This window comes from Callithrix jacchus, chromosome 10 (assembly GCF_049354715.1).
Source record: "Callithrix jacchus isolate 240 chromosome 10, calJac240_pri, whole genome shotgun sequence".
NCBI lineage: Eukaryota > Metazoa > Chordata > Mammalia > Primates > Cebidae > Callithrix > Callithrix jacchus.
In genome coordinates this window covers 7,604,325-7,625,118 of record NC_133511.1, presented here as the reverse complement: position 1 = coordinate 7,625,118, position 20,794 = coordinate 7,604,325, and the positions used below count along the sequence as shown (strand labels likewise).

General features: G+C 45.1%; 1 protein-coding gene and 1 long non-coding RNA gene across 3 annotated transcripts in view; one reads left to right on the top strand and one right to left on the bottom strand.

Annotated features, from left to right (window-relative positions):
* Nucleotides 1-9,779, top strand: part of SLC35F2 (solute carrier family 35 member F2) — a 62,910-nt gene extending 53,131 nt beyond the window's left edge. The window contains exons 6-8 of the mRNA XM_002754400.6: nt 202-254; nt 2,150-2,304; nt 8,043-9,779. Of these exons, the coding sequence (XP_002754446.1) occupies nt 202-254; nt 2,150-2,304; nt 8,043-8,228 (394 nt within the window). The 3' untranslated portion in view covers nt 8,229-9,779. The remainder of the gene's footprint in view (nt 1-201; nt 255-2,149; nt 2,305-8,042) is intronic.
* LOC108593706 (uncharacterized) overlaps nt 1-20,794 on the bottom strand; it is a 78,560-nt gene that overhangs the window by 5,836 nt on the left and 51,930 nt on the right. The gene's annotated exons all lie outside the window — the stretch shown is intronic.

The following is a 20,794-nucleotide window of genomic DNA, read 5'->3' as shown; positions in this document are numbered from 1 at the left end:
AAGGGAGTCAAACATCTCCGTGTGAGCTCCTTCGGTTTTATTCTTTGTCATGTTTATTAAAGATAGTTATTTTTATATTCTAAGACAAATTCAGAAGTCAACATAATTCCTCACTTTAGCTGAAGTATAGTAACTAAAATGCTTATAAAATAGTGAAAATTAGTATGTGGATCTCTCTGTGACCTCTTGTTTTAATCTCAGATTGATTGTGGAATATAAGGATATTGCCAGCATTCCCTGGGACTGGAAAATTGGTATGTAAAGAAATCATAATTCCTTTTAGTCAGCATTCTTTCCTTTATCTAACAAATGAACATCTAGGAATATGTACATTTTTATATGCATTTGTAAAATGCATATAAAATACAACATACATTTATAAAAATGTATAATACATTAATAATAATTTTAATATTTAGACATCTTTGTAAAATCTCAGAGTGATTTAATACATATCAGCTATAATGGTTTACATTGAGTTTTCTCTGAATATTGGTAGATAAACTTCCATAAAAGTTAATTCTTAATCTTTACCTGTAGGAATAGCCTTTGGTTACGAGGAATCCTGAACAAGACTGGAGATTGACCTTTGGTCAAACCAGCTTTCCTTTTTTTTTGAGTTGGAGTCTCATTCTGTCGCCAAGGCTGGAGTGCGGTGGTGTGATCTCGGCTCACTGCAACCTCCACCTCCCGGGTTCAAGCGATTCTCCTGCCTCAGCCTCCCGAGTAGCTGGGACTGTAGGTGCCCACCACCACGTCTAGCTAATTTTTGTATTTTTAGTAGTCATGGGGTTTCACCACATTTGCCAGGATAGTCTCGATTTCCTGACCTTGTGATCGACCTACCTCGGCCTCCCAAAGTGCTGGGATTACAGTGTGCCACTGTCCCCAGCGCAAACCAGCTTTCAAATTAGATCTGTATCTTGGGTCCTCAAACTTCTCATGAAGTTTGTTTGCTTGATAGAAATTGTGAAGCACTGATCTGAATTGTTGATGGTGTGGAATCTCCCCCACCTCCCACTGCTCCTGTCATCTGATATTCCTAGGCATCTGCATAAATAAATAAAGGAAAAGAAAATGGTGATAGGACAGTCAGAAAAGATTTGAACCGGGTTTAATGATGGGGTGTGGAGAAGTTAAGTAGTACCTAGGGGTCACTGAAGATTATCTACCATGCTTGATAATTTAATTCAACGAAATAACTTAGATTGCCAGAGAGAGAAGAGAGAGAGAGAATTGAGCATGGGATGAGATTAAAGAAGTGGTTGCAGCTGGGTGCGGTGGCTCAAGCCTGTAATCCCAGCACTTTGGGAGGCCGAGGAGGGTGGATCACGAGGTCAAGAGATTGAGACCATCCTGGTCAACATGGTGAAACCCCGTCTCTACTAAAAATACAAAAAATTAGCTGGGCGCGGTGGTGCGTGCCTATAATCCCAGCTACTCGGGAGGCTGAGGCAGAAGAATTGCCTGAACCCAGGAGGCGGAGGTTGCAGTGAGCCGAGATCGCACCATTGCACTCCAGCCTGGGCAACAAGAGCGAAACTCCATCTCAAAAAAAAAAAAAAAAAGTGTTTGCAAAGCAGAGCTAACATAGTGAACACCCACACCGTGAGCACTGTCCTAAATAGGATAATTATATTGTGCTTCCTTGGAGCATTTAATTTAATGAGATGAGCAAAATACAGTGGACCTAATCACCGTCTTTGATGTCTTTAAAGATACTTTATTCTGAATCCGATTATATAAATCACGTCCAACCAAACAGAAGCAAAGATGATTTTTCTCGGCGCGAGTTGTTGATTCTGCCTTTACTGGCCATTTATCACAGGCGTCTCTGTCCTGGGAGGATGCACAGCAGAGGGTGTAAGAGCTGTGGACTCAGTCACACCATAAGCAGGATTTTCTGGCCTTGCCCATCTCATACCTTGTTGGATTTTTGAGGTCCTTTATCTACATCACAGATTGCTATGAATATTATATTTCCCAGAGAGCTTTATGGTCTCATTTGCAAGGCAAATGTTAACAAACAAGGGGCTTTGTAGATAATATGTTAACGGGTTAGGGAGTTTTACATGGCAGCCAAGCCTCAAACTCCTTTGTCTTCTGATTTCTTGCCCTAATATTAGATATTCCTTCTTGTTTTTCGCAGCCCTGCTGTTCATGGCATTTGCCCTGTGTATGTTTTGCCTGTACAGCTTCATGCCATTGGTGATTAAAGTCACTAGTGCCACTTCCGTCAACCTGGGCATCCTGACCGCGGACCTCTACAGCCTATTCTTTGGACTCTTTCTGTTTGGCTATAAGGTAAACAAATAGATCATGTTTAAAGAACACTTGCTTGAATCCAAAAAATGTAGCAAGTTTCTTCAAGTCGCTAGATAAGAAAATAAGACCTTCTTATTCTCTTGGTAAGAATTTCACCGGTCAGGCCTCCCTTCCTGCTTCTGACTTAGAAAAGTGCTTCACATAAATTGCCCTCCTAGGGTTTTTCTAAAGGGTGAAATATCTGGATTTCATCTTTGATGGTATGGCCCAGGGCACTCGCTTATGAAATTGTTAACACTCTTGCCAGGTGATAAACAAGCAGACCCAGAGCTGCTGCTGACCTTGAGGGAGAATGTAACTTAGCCCGAGCACTAGGTGCTTTTCCACGCACTCTTTTTGCCGTGGTACACAAAAGTCTGGAGTGCCCGACGGGAAGGGAAGAGAGGTGGCCGGCTTGTAATGCATGTGTGATTGGAACGGTTCCGTCTTTGACAGTAATTTTATATCTTAAAGGTAATTCAGTCCAGGGGTGTTTCAGACCTTATCTATCCACATCACCATGGCATTTACAAGCGTAACCTGCTGCCATCAGCAGTGGGTCCTATTACGTGTACTAATTCTTAAGGCAGGTGGGTTAGCAGGGAATGTATCAGTGTCTTCAGGGGAAGCAAGAGAACAAATACAGAATTTGAACAAAAGAGCATCCTCAGAGAGTCTGATACACCTTCCCTTGATAATTACTGATTGAGCCATTCATTTTATTTATATTTTTTGAGACAGAGTTTTGCTCTTGTTGCCCAGGCTGGAGTACAGTGGCGAGATCTCGGCTCACCACAATCTTTGCCTCCCGGGTTCAAGCGATTCTGCTGCCTCAGCCTCCTGAGTAGCTGGGATTACAGGCATGCGCCACCACACCCGGCTAATTTGTATTTTTAGTAGAGATGGGGTTTCTCCATGTTGGTCAGGCTGGTCTCAAACTTCTGACCTCAGGTGCTCCGCCTGCCTTAGCCTCCCAAAGTGCTGGGATTACAGGCGTGAGTCACTGCGCCCAGCCATTTGTCAGTGTTCTTCAATCTTCTTGCCACTGCACTTTCCACCTTAATTTCATTATGAAGATAAATCTGAAGCCTATGATTGCATCATGTTAAAGTCTCATTATCATAGAGAATCAATTAGATTTTTTTTTCAACCTCACAGCTAATTTGAAAATTCCTAGGGCAGCAGTTTAGCAGTTCTTTTTTTTTTTTTTTTTTGAGACAGAGTTTCACTCTTGTTGCCCAGGCTGGAGTGCAATGGCATGATCTCAGCTCACTGCAACCTCTGTCTCCCAGGTTTAAGCAATTCTTCTGCCTCAGCCTCTCAAGTAGCTGGAATTACAGGTCTGTGCCACCACACCCAGCTAATTTTTTGTATTTTTAGTAGATATAGGATTTCACCATGTTGGCCAGTCTGGTTTCGAACTTCTAACCTCAGGTGATCCACCCGCCTCTGCCTCCGCCTCCAAAAGTGCTGGGATTACAGGCATGAACCACTGCACGTGGTCCATTCTTTTAAAAATCTTAAACCCCTTGATTAAAAATTGGGAACCTCAGTGATTTATACCTATTATTTATCATATTATAAATGAAAATTGAGAAATAAAATTAACTCATTAAGAAAGTAATTCATCATACGTTAACATAACAATTTTATGAAAAACTTTTTCAAAAAAATGGTGAGAAGAGTGTCATTGATTTATATTTTTTAAAAATCTCTTTACTGTGTGGCTTACTAGAAAACAGCTGGATTCTCACATCTGCTTCTTCCTTCTGCCTTGTGATATCACATCATGTAGCCTGTAGAACATTTCACTGTGCACTTGTAAGAAGATGAAAGTGAAAAGGGAAAATAGCATTTTAGTAGTATAGTAATCATAGTTTTGAGGGCTGGGCATGGTGGTTTATGCCTGTAATCCCAGCACTTTAGGAGACTGAGGCGGGTGGATCACCTGAGGTCAGGAGTTCGAGACCAGTCCCGGCCAACATGGTGGAACACCATCTCTACTAAAAATACAAAAATTAGCTGGGTGTGGTGGCACATGCCTATAATCCCAGCTATTCGGGAGGCGGAGGTTGCAGTGAGCTGAGATTGCATCATTGCACTCCAGCCTGTGTAACAAGAGCTAAACTGTGTCTATAAAAAAAAAAAAATAACAATAGCTTTGACTATATAGATTCCTCCTGGGGTTTTGAGTTCCCTCAAGGATTTTGGATTATACTTTGAGCACCCCTGCTTTAGAAATCTCTCTTTTCAGCCTGGACAATACAGCAAAACCCCATCTCTCCAACAAAATACACACACACACACACACACACATAAAATCAGCCAGACATGGTAATGTGCACCTGTAGTTCCAGCTACTCCAGAGAGAGGCTGAAGTGGAGGATCACTTGGGCACAGGGAGGTCAAGGCAACAGTGAGCCATGATCTGATCACACCACGGCACTCCAGCCTGGCTGGCCCAGTTAGACCCTGTCTCCAAAAAAAAAAAGAAAAAGAAAAAGAAAAAAGAGAAAAGATATCTGTCTTTTCTCAGCATGCCTTCAGTAAAGGAACAGATAGGATGTTGGCTGTTACCTGATAATTTTAGTTTCAGTATGGGCAATCAACTATATTTCTTTGTCCTTGTAAAATTTTATATCCAAACAAATCCTTATTTATGCTATTCCCAGATATTGGCCATGAACTTAAAATACTTAGCTGAATTACTGCTACATTAAGCTCAGTGGGTTCTCAGAAATTTCTGCTTAAAGAGTATAAACTTTTTGCTTTGCAAGGTTACATGTGAAGGAACCAGCTGTTATCTTTTCAAACTTGCTGGTTAAGGTGTTCCTGAACTAAGACTGAAGGAGTATTCATAGCTTATTGGTAATATCATTAAGAAAAAGTCAAGGTGAATCAGAGAAGTCATCCTGATGAGCCCAGATTTTTTTCTGAGAGCCAAATTGTACTACAAAGTCAGTTTTTCTGTGCTGCATTTCATCTAGCTACCACTAGGGGTGCTGGTGTTTCCATATAGCAATTCCAGGCTAGTTGGCTGGCTGGCTTTAACTGCTTTTAACTTTAAAATGAAAAATCCCCTTTTATGTCATTTTTTCAGCCACATAACTTTAAACTGCTATTCGCAGAATCAGAGCATGCAGTTGATAAATTCCTTTCCAGTTCGTTTGTGTTTCTTTGTCCCTGCACGTCTAATAGTTCATTCTTAGATCAGATTTTTACTGTTTTTGGTCAAAGGTCGTTTCAAGACTTACGGAGTAAAGAGCAGGTCTTCTGAAATCTAAAGAGTAAATTACAGAGGTAGAAAAAACTCAGAGGATAATGAAGACACCTAGCACTTTACAAGTTTTTTTCTTTTCTTTTTTCGAGACGGAGTTTCGCTCTTGTTACTCAGGCTGGAGTGCAATGGTGTGATCTCAGCTCACCGCAACCTCCGCCTCCTGGGTTCAGGAAATTCTCCTGCCTCAGCCTCCTGAGTAGCTGGGATTACAGGCACACGCCACCATGCCCAGCTAATTTTTTTTTTTTTGTATTTTTAATAGAGACGGGGTTTCACCATGTTGACCAGGATGGTCTCGATCTCTTGACCTCATGATCCACCCACCTTAGCCTCCCAAAGTGCTGGGATTATAGGTGTGAGCCACTGTGCCCGGCCTCCCTTTTCTTTCTTTTTTTGAGTCAGAGTTTTTGCTCTGTTGCTTAGGCTGGAGTACAATGGCGTAATCTCGGCTCACTGCAGCCTCCACCTCCTGGGTTCCAGTGATTCTCCTGCCTTCACCTCCCATGTAGCTGGTATTACAGGTGCCCACCACCATGCCTGTCTAGTTTTTATATTTTTAGTATAGACGAGATTTCACCATGTTGGCCAGGCTGGTCTCGAACCCTTGACCTCAGGTGATCCACTTGCCTCTGCCTCTGAGTGCTGGGATTACAGGTGTGAGCTGCCGCGCCCGGCCTAGTTTCTCTAATTTTTAAAATACACCACGCTTGGTCAGTCTTTAGCCATTCTCTTTCTGTGCCTTATCATGTTGCTAAAAATACATACTCATTTAATACTTCAACTTTTGTATGGATTTCCAACGCAAATAAGAGCACATATACAAATTTCTTCATGAAATTTAGACTTTGGGGTATGACATGTTTCCATATATATATATATGTGTGTGTGTGTGTGTATAGTGTTCTGTCCTCATTGCATTTTGCTCTGGGTGGTGGTTTTCAGTATTAAGAAGGGGAAGCGGGGCCAGGCACGGTGGCTCATGCCTGTAATCCCAGCACTTTGGGAGGCTGAGGCGGGTGGATCACGAGGTCAAGAGATCCAGACCATCCTGGTCAACATGGTGAAATCCTATCTCTACTAAAAATACAAAAAATTAGTTGGGCATGGTGGCACGTGCCTGTAATCCCAGCTACTCGGGAGGCTGAGGCAGAAGAATTGCCTGAACCCAGGAGGCGGAGGTTGCAGTGAGCCGAGATCACACCATTGCACTCCAGCCTGGGTAACAAGAGTGAAACTCCGTCTCAAAAAAAAAAAAGGGGGGAAGGGAAGGAGGTTTGGGGAAAGTTACCAAAAAGTCCATCCATACTTGTGGAATGTCTGTCAGAATGGGCTTCTGCTCTATCTGGTCCTTCTGGGGCAGACAGTGTATGAGATAGCCTCTGTTCCCTATGACGGTCCTCAATGGATCTTACACCAGTCACCCCTTTGGGCTTTGGATTCTTCTGATATCTAGGCTTTTTCTAGCTCTAATATTCTGAATCTGCTCAGTCCACCATAAATTTTACTATGTAATACTTGCCTGCAGAGACAAGATAATGTATTAAATTTTAGCAAAATGAATTTCACTGAATAGCACACATTGGGAGGCTGCTGACCAGATGCCACTCCTGACCTTCCATGTTACATCACAGTCTTGTGTTCCTCTGTTTCGCACCAATAATGTAAACTGTGTCTAGGGTCTGAATGGGGCTCTCTTGTGGTATCCATGATGACCACCATTTTCTCCACTAAGTGGGACTGTACGCAGAGTGGGGTGTAGCTGGATTATGACAGAGACAAGCAAAGGTTCCATTTCTCCTAAAGATCCAAGGATCTAGGTGGCTGGTGTGCCAGTGCTGTTGGCAGTCCCAGCATTCAGCAGCATATGTGGGAGGGTTTTGTGCATTACCATCTCCTTAGGCAACTTTCAGAAAAAAGATCATGAGGCCAGGCATGAAGCCCCTGGACTTTGGGAGCCTGCGGCGGGCAGATTGCTTGAGCTCAAGTGTTCAAGACCAACTGGGCAATATGGAGAAACCCTGTCTCTACAAAAAACACAAAAATTAGCCAGGTGTGATGATGAGCGCCTGTGGTCTAAGCTGATCTGGGGGCTGAGGTGGGAGGATTGTTGGAGCCTGGGAGGTAGTAGTTGCAGTGAGGTGAGATTGCACTACTGTATTTCAGCCTGGGCCACAGAGTGAGATCCTGTTGGAAAGGAAAGGGAAAGGAAGGGAAAGGGGAAAGGGGGAAGGGAAGGAAAAAGGGAAGGGGGAAGGGAAGGGGAAGGGAAGGGAAGGGGAAAGGGAAGGAAAAAGGAAAGGAAAGGAAATGAGAGGAGGAGAGGGAGGGAGGGAGGGAGGGAGGGAAGAAGGAAGCCAGCAACTGATTATGAGAAGGTGACCCTCAAAGCACAGTTGCAGAAGCAGCAGCAGAGGTGTGTGTGAGGCACAATTCACCGCCTGTTCTTCTCTTTTCCTAGTTCTCAGGACTCTACATCCTGTCCTTCACCGTCATCATGGGGGGGTTCATCCTATACTGCTCCACCCCGACGCGCACGGCCGAGCCAGCTGAAAGCAGTGTGCCTCCGGTCACCAGCATCGGGATTGACAACCTGGGGCTGAAGCTGGAGGAGAACCTCCCGGAGACCCACTCCGCTGCCTTGTAGCTGGAGAAGATGGTGCACCTCTGCCCCGCCAGGATAAGGCAGAGCCTGCTGCCTGCTGAGGGGACACTTGGGGAAATAGCAGACTCAGAGTGGACACTCTACACCCCTGGGTTGGATCCAGTGGTTAGATTTCAGAAGGGAACACTCAACAAAGTTCAAAAGTAGAAATACCGAAATAGAGCAGAACCCAAGCTAAGAGTGCGCTTCTGTGTTTGAGGACCAATACCTGCTCATGTTGGGGAGATGAGGTGTGGACCCCACACTGAGGTCTTAGAGGCACCAGTGGGAAAGCAGGATGGGGGAGAGACCCAGCAGCAGCCAGGGTGGGAAAGCAGGCTGTCCAGTCTGGGCTTGGGGGTCCGGAACAGGGGCGGCTCACAGTGGGTCTGGCGTATGTCAGAGGCTTTGAGTCCTTTTCTGCTGAGACAGTCATTGTCCACAGGCCTTTCAGTACAGATGAGGCCTGGGGGCTGACTGCATGTGGCAGAAAATGGGTGGGTCGGCCCTTGAAGAGCCCTGAGATGTGAGCATTAAACTGGAGTGCAGAAAACCTAGGAACCCTCCGCAGTGGTTTTGCTTCTTGTTTGAGACACAGTCTTGCTCTGTTGCCCAGTTCACTGCAACCTCTGCCTCCTGGGTTCAAGCGATTCTTGTGCGCCAGCCTCTCGCGTAGCTGGGATTACAAGCATGTGCCCCCACACCCAGCTAGGTTTTATATTTTTAGTAGAGATGGGTTTTCACCATGTTGCTGGGGCTGGTGTTGAACTCCTAACCTCAAGTGATCCACCCGCCTCGACCTCCCAAAGTGCTGGGATTACAGGTGTGAGCCAGCATGCCTGCCCTGTTTTGTTTTTATAGAGAGATGGGGTTTTGCCATGGTGTCCAGGCTAGTCTCAAACTCCTGAGCTCAAGCGATCTGCCCACCTCAGCATCACAAAGTGCTAGGATTACAGATGTGAGCCACTGTGCTTGGCCTATTTATTTTTTAAAAACATTTCTCCATCACTCATTCCAGGTCCCGGAGCAAACTCCCTCTGTGCTCAGAGCTTCACACTGGATATGTATTCCACAGTTTCAGTCCCAGATCATACACTCCAAGATTTCTCATCCATATATATGTGGACGCCATCCTTTCTAAAAACTAAACATGACCTCCTAGAACGTTCCTATTGCTCTCATCTTATTTAGCGTCAGCTCAAGAAACTGAGTCTTACTGTACATTTTCACAACAAAGAAAAAGCTTTTGTTTTTATAACTGGTTAAAAACCAGAAAAGATTACTGTCAAAATGAAAATACAAAATTAATAATTTCTCACCAAAGAGTATGCCTGGGAGCCTCTAGTTGTTAAAAGAGGATAATATTACTCCTTATCAAAACTTTATAATGCCAAGTGATTTTTATGATACTTCTTCAATACAAAGTGTTAATATGTATCATCACTATAATCAACAAAATGCCACTTTAAGAAAACTGTAAATTTTTTGTAAAAATGTAAGAAATAAATGGGGAGTAAGTGTTCACATTATTAAAAGGCTTTGAATTCATGGAAATACATCAACTATGTGGTTTCTTTGATTAACCAGTTCCCCTTGTGTATTATTTTTTCCAGTAAAACCATCCTTCAAATCCCTTGTGGATTTTTTTTTTTTTTTTTTTTTTGAGACAGAGTCTTGCTCTGTCACCCAGGCTAGAGTGCAATGGCGCCATCTCAGTTCCCTGCAACCTCTGTCTCCCAGGTTTAGCAATTCTCCTGCCTGGACTACAGGCACGTGCCACCATGCCCAGCTAATTTTTGTATTTTTAGTAGAGACAGGGTTTCACCATGTTGGCCAGGCTGGTCTTGAACTGACCTCAAGTGATCCACCCACTTCAGCCTCCCAAAGCGCTGGGATTACAGGCATGAGCCACCGTGTCTGGCCGCCTCGTGGATTTTGAATGACTTGATATATTCAGTATTTCTTCATATTAATTTTTCAGAGTCATATCCTCTGTGGGGTGAGGCAAGCCTCTCTATTTAGGGACTATGCTGGGATTCAGGGGAATTCAGAGCAAGCTCACAGATCATTTGCAGAAATAAACATTGTCCAGTTCTGAATTACCACAGTGTTTTTTACTTTCTTGAACGAAGGAAGCTTTCATTTTCTGCAACCAATTAAAACTTCCTTTTCCGGGGGCGGGGGGGGCGGGGGGCAGTTGGGGAACTGCCTTTTTCCTTTTTTTTTTTAAATTTAAGATGGAGTTTTGCTCTGTCACCCAGGCAGGAGTGCAGTGACATGATCTCAGCCCACTGCAACCTCAGCCTCCCAAGTAGCTGGGACTACAGGTCCTCGCCACCATGCCCAGCCAGGTTTTGTATTTTTAGTAGAGATGAGATTTCACCATATTGGTCAGGCTGGTCTCAAACTCCTGACCTCAGGTGATCCACCCGCCTCAGCCTCCCAAAGTGCTGGGATTACAGGCGTGAGCCACTGTTCTCGGTCTGTATTTATTCTTAATCCCAGTTTTTCTAGATGGGGTGAAGGCACAACTACCTCTTCATCAGGCCCTTAGGAATTCTGACAAAGTTTAAAAACGTAGCGACAGTTTCTTGCTTAGAATTCATTCCTGCTTCCAGTACTTGTAGTTACAACCCTGGTCCCTAGGATCACTGTATTAGGTAGCAGAGAGGAAAAAAAACTGAGGTGATTTTGAAACTGCCTTTGCAAAATTATAACTGAGACAGTGAAAGAGCTCTAACCTAACCAGCTCCACCTTGCTTCTAACCTCCAAGCTCTCCTTGTTCATTCCTGGGCACAGGCTGAACTAACTTTGGGAGGACCTTAGTTTATAGCTTATAGTTTAAGACAAAGATGGTAACAGCCCTTTCCCAAAATCCAGCCTTCTTCCCTGGGGACTAGACTATTAGCATCAGCCACAAGATTAGAAATGATGGTTTAGGAGTCATGTAGCTGGAGGCCCCAAGAGTCTGACCTTTCCTAAGCTGCCCCTAATCAGGGCCTGAGATATTCTGCAGACCCTGCACTTGATGGATCAGCTGGCACCACCCAGGTTGACTAACTGGCTCATCTGATCTGTGCTCCCCACCCAGGAACAGACCCAGTGCAAGAGGACAGCTTCAATTCCCCATGATTTCATCTCTTATCAATTAGCACTCCTGGCTTACTGGCTTCTCCCCACCCACCAAGTTGTGCTTAAAAACTCTGCTCCCCGAATGCTTGGGGGACTGATGAGAATAATAAAACTGCCCTCCCACACAGCCGGGTCTGCGTGAACTGCTCTTTCTCTATTGCAATTCCCCTGTCTTGATAAAGCAGCTCTGTCTAGGCAGCAGGCAAGGTGAACTCACGGGGTGGTTACAATTTGGCGAAGAAAGAAAAAATTATAGTCATTATACTAGTGTATCACTCCCTTGGCAAGAAGTATATTGTCATTACCAGCATCCTCCCCAGGCCTCCTTCCCCAGATCAACCAGAAAGAGAAAAAAAATCTAGTGGGGACATTCTAGTTCCACTCATTTTGAGTGAGCACACACTCATGAAGGCATGTAAGACAGCTGTTCATCCTTTTTTTTTTTTGAGATGGAGTGTCAAAAAAAAAAAAAAAAAGAGGGGGGCCCACTGCCCCCTTTCATCTTTCTAGCCCATTGGTCAGTTCAAACTTTTTAGGTTACATAAACTTTTGCCAGCTGAGCACAGTGGCTCAGGCCTGTAATCCTAGCACTTTGGGAGGCCGAGATGGGCAGATTGCCTGAGCTCAGGAGTTTGAGACCAGCTTGGGCAACATAGTGAAACTCGTCTCTACTAAAATAAAAAAAAGAAAAGAAAATTAGCTGGGCGTGATGGTGTGTGCCGGTAGTCCCAGCTACTTGGGAGGCTGAGGCAGGAGAATTGCTTGCTCCTGGGAGGAGGAGGTTGCAGTGGGCGGAGATCCGGCCACTGCACTCCAGCCTAGAGGATAGAGCGAGACTCTGTCTCAGAAAAAAATAAAATAAAATAAACTTTGCCTTTGGTCCCAGTACAGAACATTGAAAGGGCATTGAGCTAAAGTAAATCCTTTTCTGTAGACACATGTGGTTGGCCAGTTGTCCTACCCTGCTCTGTTCTCCTTCCTCCTGTGCCTTTAAATCCTAGCCTTTCCCCTTGTCTGCTCCTCATCTGGAGAGGGGCGGAGGAGTTCCAATCTGGACATCCCAAGTTAAAAAACAGTGTCTCAGAGAGGAAATGGCATGAATGGCAGCCATTAAATCATGGCACTGTACAAGACTATGCAACCTGGTTAAGGAAATTTGTGAGAAATGGGGGTTTAACCAGCCTGTATAACACTCTTCCTTGAAAAATTTCTTTACAAACGTCTAGCTTACATGGGATCTTAAATTAAAAAATATATATATACTTTAATTCAATATATTTTAAATATTATCATTTCAGTATGTGTCACTAGCCACATTTCATGTATCCAAGAGCCACATGTGGCTGGTGACTACCCTGTTGGACAATGAAGCCTTAACTTCTTTAAATTAGACTGTTAGAGTAGGTGGGTAGGCAAATGGGCTCTCCCTATCAGGCAGTTGTTAATTAAACTGTCTCTTTAAAATAATATCTAGTCGGCCGGGTGTGGTGGCTCACACCTATAATCCCAGCACTTTGGGAGAGTCCGGCGGATCACGAGGTCAAGAGATCGAGACCATCCTGGTCAACATGGTGAAACCCCGTCTCTACTAAAAATACAAAAATTAGCCGGGCATGATGGTGGCGCGTGCCTGTAATCCCAGCTACTCAGGAGGCTGAGGCAGGAGAATTGCTTGAACCCAGGAGGCGGAGGTTGCCGTGAGCCGAGATCGCGCCATTGCACTCCAGCCTGGGAGGGAAACTCCGTCTCAAAATAAATAAACAAATAAATAAAAATAACAACTAGTCACAGCCGGCACCAGGGAAAGGCAATCTCCCAATAGATAGAAGACACCTGAAGCTGGTTATCAGCAGCTTCCCAGTTAGATCTCAGGAACTGAGTGAGTGGGCTTGAGAAAAGAAACCTCTTCCTATCTCTTGTCTCAAAGGAGGAAGTAAAGTTGAGACACACCAGGCATGAGATCAGGGGCCTAGAGGTTAAAGATTAAGGCCCCCCAATCCTTAAGATCTCAGGTGATCTTAAAGATGGGGCGACATGGAGAAACGCCCTCATGTTCCCATTCAATGTTGCTCAAACCCTCACGCGTACTTCATTTATCACCATCCCCTCACATGTACTTTCTAAAACTGTAAACCCAATACCCTTTCGCATGTAATGTCTAGAGCTGTAAGCCCATATAAAGGCAGGGATGTCCTTCCTTAGACGAGCTTGGCTCTTAGGCAACGATGGCGCCTCGCTCCCGGCAGAATACATCACCCCTTCCCAGTTCGGTGTTGGAGAGGTCTGTTTCTTGCCGCCTTCTTGCTTCATTTGGTTCCCTGACCAAGAAGCGAGTTGCAGTTGGCAGACGGCCGGCACAGCCTTTTGGGTGGTCTGCCTAACCCTTCGGAGCATCCCTGTGGGGGGCTCCCACCTGCTTGGGTGACACAATCCTGAGAGGGCGCCTGGGCGGGTACTGGCCTGGTGGAAAGCCCCGCTGTGCGGATCCACCCAGTGGCCGAACACCGAGAAGGAACGGGTACTTGGAAGGTCCGCACAGCAGAAACACGGTAGGACTGATCCTGGAAACTTGCCCACCCCCTGTGGGTGGAAGCTGGCCTGATCGCCCACGCTGTGTCAGCCTCCGCACTCTGGATTTGATTTCCTTTCTCTCTAACTGGTTTCAGTCTCTATGCGGTACTAGCAATCTTGCCTCTGTTCTTGACTTGGTTGTTTCGAGGTGTGTAATTGTGAGTGTGGCAGGGCCCAACTGGGGAGAGAATGTGTACCGTACCAGTAACAGGCAGAAAACCGGGGTAAAGTGCTGAGCCCCAAGCTTCAGTAACGGGCAAAGCCAGTGTGCAACCCCTTTTTACCTTTTGAGTGCTGCTTTCATCCTAACAGGGAGATTGGTAAGATGCGGACTGAACCCACTCCATTAGGGGCCATGTTAAAAAAGAATTAAAAATATTCAGTGAAAATTAGGGTGTCATGATGACACAGGGAAACCTAGAACTTGGTGTCAAATAGACTGGCCAGCATTTGAAGTAGATTGGCCTTCAGAGAGAATAAGTATGGTAGAGCTACTTGGGCACAAGATTAGCTATGGGGATATGGTACTCCCATCTATATCATCGTATCATCAGATTACAAGCAGTATTAGAAATGATGACTAGTGAAAGATCTAGAGCTTTAGATTTGTTAGCTGTACAGTGTACACAAACGAGAAATGCAGTCTATCCAAACAGCCTAGCATGAGATTACCTGCTAGCCTCAGGACGAGCAGTCTGCGGGAAATCTAACTTAATTAACTGTTTAAAAATTAATGACAATAGACAGGCAGCCAGACGAAAAAGTTATACCCAGGTTTCAGTCCAAACCGTCTGGAAACGGTTGAACTCCAGACTCTTTCGGTGCTTGGGTTTCATCTTTTGGCGGATTCAAGACTCTCGTAGGGAGCCAAGTACTTATCTAATACCCCTCTGCATACTGGCAGTCCTGTTTGGGAGTGTACAGTCCACCACAGAGCCGGGGTGACCAAACACACCGCCCTCATAATGGCACTAAATAGGTAACAGCCGTTACTCACAGAAGAAAGCTCATCTCATGAAAAGGCAGAAGGTTATAAAACTGACATAGGTCTTTCGCACGCTCTTTTCCTTTCCCATGTCTCCCTTTCCTCACCTTCTATGTGGCTTACAAACACAGATGTATGAGGACAAAACACAGAGGTTAAGCCTTAAACATCACTTGTGGGATAACTTACCAGGGTATAATCTAACTCCTACCTAGGCCCAAGCAAATGCTGCTAGAAGGAGCTCCGAGTTGGACTCCTAACTGGCTTACTTGTGCTTCTCCCCAAGAGAAAGCTGAGTTGTGCCCCTCAAGTGGATGGCTGCTTAGTCAATGACGGGTAAGACTCCCTTTAAGATGAGAGTGACCTAAGACAGGCACAGCCGCGGGGAGACCAACAGAGGCAAAGGTCAAGCCAAGAGCCCGGCTGCTGTCACACAGAAAACAAGCAGTTCTGGGAGCAGATACCCAGCAAAGTGACTTCCCAGGCGGCAAGCAAGGTGCCTGTGACTAGACCCAGACTCTGTCCTATCGCTCTAGCACTCTGTACATTAAAAAGAAAGTAAAAGCTTTCTGATAATAGTTTTCCTGTAAAAGAAAGCCTTTAAGGGGGGAAATGTGGAAGGAAAATAAAATAAACAAATGGAACAAAGTCAAGTTTAATAAGCACAACACAGGTAGTGGCTAAACTTTAAACAGAGGCCATTTAGGCGAAGGAATTCAGTAACCTCTCCCTAGTGAAGATACAGGGTTATTTTGCTTTCCAGGCTAGTTTGTGAGCTGTCTAGGGATTTGTAAAACCCCTTTCTCTAAATGAGTTAAAAGGTAAAAATGTTAAGCCCGTCCTCAGAGAGTAAAATTTTGTATAAGTGTAGTAAAGCCATAGGCATAAGAGACTAGGGTAGTCTTTACTCTGCTAGTAAGTCATTGTTTGCCAGTGTCAAGTCCATCAACTGGGTCAGCCTAAAAACTCAATCACGAGATGTAAGCTGTCCTACCTGTGGCTTTAAGCGTGTGGTTAAAGTATATTTAGTCTCTGCTTCCAGAGATCTTTTCAGATTTCTTTTAAGCTTCGTGTTACCAACTCCAACTCGCCATGTTCATGATTAATGCAGTCAGTCGCTAAGTTAATCCCAACATCACCAAAATTCCTCTGAGGAAAAAGCAACTCAAAGCAGTATCGTGATTCTCTGGGCCTAATGCTTTAACACTGTTTACTGATGAGTCAGGTAAACAAGGAAAGAGTGCAGTCCACTAAACGTGACATAATCAAGTAACTTGGCTTACTCAGTTTATTGGATATAAAATCTTGAAACAGCCCTAATTATGTCTAATCTTGAGGCCACGGCTCACTGCATAGCGTATTGGCTTTGGCAATGAACAAGCAAACTGCAAGTGATGATGTCACTGTTTGACCTGGACAGACAAAATTAGAGAGAGCGAGAGAGAGCGAGAGACAGACAGACATGTAAAGAAGGCAAAGAGATAAAGAGTCACAGAAAGAGGCCGGGTGCGGTGGCTCAAGCCTGTAATCCCAGCACTTTAGGAGGCTGAGGCGGGTGGATCACGAGGTCAAGAGATCGAGACCATCCTGGTCAACATGGTGAAACCCCGTCTCTACTAAAAATACAAAAATTAGCTGGGCATGGTGGTGTGTGCCTGTAATCCCAGCTACTCAGGAGGCTGAGGCAGGAGAATTGCCTGAACCCAAGAGGCGGAGGTTGCGGTGAGCCGAGATTGCGCCATTGCACTCCAGCCTGGGTAACAAGAGTGAAACTCCGTCTCAAAAAAAAAAAAAAAAAAAATGCACAGAAGGACGAAGAGAGAAAGATAAAGGAAGAAGTAAGGAAAAAGACAGTAAGAAAGTGGGCAGATGGCACCCTTAGGAAGGTGATGAAACAAAGTTTACACGTCTCAGTTTGTCAGTGGAAGTTGCAGAAATGTTATAAAAGGTGATTCATGCAAGTAGGTTGTATAAATTTTGTCTTAAAGGTCTAAGCAAGTTTTAAAACATTAATTGAAAAAGAAATAGTGTTAAAAGTTTACAAGTATCATCTAGTGAAAGCACAAGTTTTTTTAAAGCACTAACCTGGTCTTTTACAAAGATCAGAAAAGTCTCTTGGCACCGGCACAACCCTAGAATTTCCGGCACACCAGCACCCGCCAAGAGACTGCGTCCTCATCACAGGATTGAAAGGAGAGAAAAACTCAAGCGGGTCTAGAACACAAGTCCCAGACGTCACCTGGGGGACGCTGAACAGGACAATGCGAAAGGCGAAGCAATCCTACTTGGGGTTTGTTTAGTTTTTCTCATCTTCTAATCTACATTTTTCTGCCCTGTTACTTAAAGTAACACCTTATTCACTGCTTCTAATGATGCAACTGCTATTTATTGCATTTGGATCCCAAATCTCTCACTTTTATTTTATTAAAAAAAATTTTTTTTTGAGACAGAGTTTCGCTCATGTCACCCAGGCTGGAGTGCAATGGCGCGATCTTGGCTCACCGCAACCTCCGCCTCCTTGGTTCAGGCAGTTCTCCTGCCTCAGCCTCCCGAGTAGCTGGGATTACAGGCACACGCCACCATGCCCAGCTAAGTTTTTGTATTTTTTAGTAGAGACGGGGTTTCACCATGTTGACCAGGATGGTCTCGATCTCTTGACCTCGTGATCCGCCCGCCTCGGCCTCCCAAAGTGCTGGGATTACAGGCGTGAGTCACCGCGCCCGGCATCTCTCACTTTTATAAGCTACAAAGCGGGGGCAAGAAGGAGTCCCTCCTCTGGGAGACAGCAAAAGGTGTTAACACAAGCCCCAGCTTTAGGCCTCCAGATCAGACTAAACCTTCCTTCTAGTAGGGACCTGAAAGAAAAGGGACAGCAGTAAGAGTTTTAACACAAATGCTAGAATCGCGGCGTAAACCTGTGGCCTATTTATCTAAACAAGTAAATGCGGTGGCACTGGCCCGGCCACCCTGCTTTAGAGCAGTAGCCCAACCACCTTGCCAGCCAAGAAGCTGGCAAATTAGCACTAGGACAGGAGGTAACTGTTTGAGTGCCACACACTGTAATAATCCTGCTGGACCAGAAAGAGCCTCACCGGCTGTCTAAGCCAAGAATGGCTAAATATCAGGGACTGCTATGTGAACATAACCGCAGAGACAGTGAAGACCCTAAATCCAGCTGCTTTGCTGTTTATAGCAAAAGCAAAAGAATTCCCATCACATTATTGCAAAGATATAGTAGATGAGGCCTTCTCAAGCAGAAAAAAAACCTTATAGGATCAGCCTTTTAAAAAAAAGGAACCCCACCACTCTTGGACCTGTGTGGGACGGGCCCATTCTTGTAATCCTCTTTACCCCCACTGCTGTTGAGATTGCTGAGGCCATGCCCTGGATCCAAGTCAGCGGCGGCCCGAGACAAGTGGACTAGTCTACCAGACCCAGAGCACCCCACCAGGCTGACTTTGAGGTGCATCGTCAGCAAGGACAAGGACCAAGCCCGATTCAGTTCTGTTCAAATGTGATGAATCCTGAGGACTCCTCAAGCCCTGCTCTAGTCACACAGCCAGAACTGACTAGTCCAGGCATGGCCGAAGCCTGAGCCCTTTCAGGTAAGTAGATTTGGACTGAAATCTTAATACTTGGTGCGGGTTAGTAATAGTCACTGTTTTGCTGTTAATGCTGCCACTGTGGCTGTTCCTTGACGGACATTCCTTGCCCATGCCTGTTGTAAAATGTTGCTTCCTATTTTAACCATGCTAGCCCTCACGGCGAACTTAGAAAGAGGGGAGGCTTTGGACAAATGTCCTAGGTTTACCCACACTGCCTGGGTAAGAAACATCGCAAAAGACATGACAAACCTGGCAAACGTGCCCGTGTAAGTCTGGCATGGATTTAACCCCCAGCCTTTATTTGGAGGTTGGTTCTCATCCTCGGGAGGACTGAAAACCCTCATGATAGGTAGACTGTTGGTACTTGCTTACTACTACCCTGCTTGCTACCCTTGTTTCTCCAAATAATTAGAAGGTTGGTTACCACTGTAGTTCATCAGAAAACTCTATCGCAGGTATATGATATAAATCACTATCGATCGATCTCACAGAATGACCCAAATAGTTGTGATATAGCCGGCCTAGAGTTAGAACCTGCAAAATGCCATTTTATAAAGAGACAAAACTGCTTCCATTCTCCTCACAATGACTGCTAGCCATGGCCTCTGTAAACTGCTAAGTTTACTTTGCAAAATGCAGAGAGGTAAAGCTGCATACTTCCTTTTATCTGTAACTGCCAGCATTGCTGGCCTCTGTTTACCGGTAATGGCCAGAGTGAGCACCCCAGATAATTCCATTCTGGCGCCAAGTAACCCCTACCCAGACGGTGTGTAAGCAAACGGGTATCTTAACTTCTGTAAATCTCTCAAGTGTCTCTACCCAGGAGGTGATTTACAGCCCCCCCGAAATGTCTGAAGACTTTCATCCCATCTCCGCTCCTCACCCCGACTCCCAAGGTGGTTTTGCGGGTATAAAAAGGTCTTGTCACCCTTCTTTGTCTGCCACGGGTTGGAGAGACGTGAGTCCTCTGTGGTCGCCGGCAATAAACCCTGCAATTTGGCATACGTTTGTCTTGGTGTTGACTTTCTGTGCTCGGTCCAATACAACATAGTGAAGTTAAGAATGAGAACCCCACTATTACTAGTAAGTAATTGAGGTTCTCAAAGGGGGGAAATGAGGAAAGAAACCCCTCTTTCCTGTCTCTTGTCTCAAAGGAGGAGGAAGTAAAAGTTGAGCTCTAGCAGGTATGAGGTCAGTGGCCTGGAGGTTAAAGATTAAGCACTACCCCACACCCTTAAGATCTCAGGCAACCTTAAGGGTGGGGGCAACATGGAGAAACACCCTCTATTGTTCCCCTTCATTCCTGCTCAGACCCCAGTGCTTACTTCATCTATCAGGAGCCTCACACATACTTTCTAAAGCTGTGAACCCCATACCCTTCTCACATGGAATATCTAGAGTTGTAAGCCTATATAAAGGCAAACAACTGTCCTTTGTTAGAGTGAAGAGGGAAACCCAGGCATCTCAGATCAACTTTCCCTTTTCATTCCTAAGACTTTTAGGCTTTGGTAAACCAAAGCCCTTTTCATATGTAATTCCTGAGACTGTAAACTGAGACCCTTTTCATATCTTAAGCTATAAACCTAAGATTCTTCCACCTGTAACATCTAAAGTATAAGCCTATATAAAGAAGGAACCTTCCTTTGTTAGGGGAGCTTGGCTGTTAGGCAACTATGCCACCTTGCTCCGCTGAATAAATCACCCCTTCCTTCCCAGTTCGGTGTTTGAGAGGTCTGTTTCTTGTAGCTGCGCCTGCTCAGGCTCACCCATGCATGCTAAGATGCAAAATGGTAGAGTTTAACTGGTATGTGACCTCCCTCTAGGAAGGCTGGACTGGTAAGGGCAACATGCCGTGAATGAGCATGCACAGCTTCAGTAAACACAATGCACATGCATCTCCTCCCATGTGCTGGCAGACCCAGCACATGCGGACAGCCCACCCCAAGGAAAAATCAGAGGACGAAAGACTCAAAACCCCACTCAGATCTCTGAATTCACCTGCTTGGTCCTCTTCCAAGTGTATTTTACTTTCTCTTTTTCCTGCTCTAAAGCTGTTTTCTTTTTCTTTTACTTTTTTTTTTTTTTAATTTGAGGCAGAACCTCGTCCAGGCTGGAGTGCAATGGCGCACTGTTGGGCTCACTGCAGCCTCTGCCTCCCGAGCTCAAGCAGTTCTCCTGCCTCAGCCTCTGCAGTTGCTGGGATTACAGGTGAATGCCACCAGACCCAGCTAATTATTGTGTTTTTACTACAGTTGGTGGTCTCACCATGTTGGCC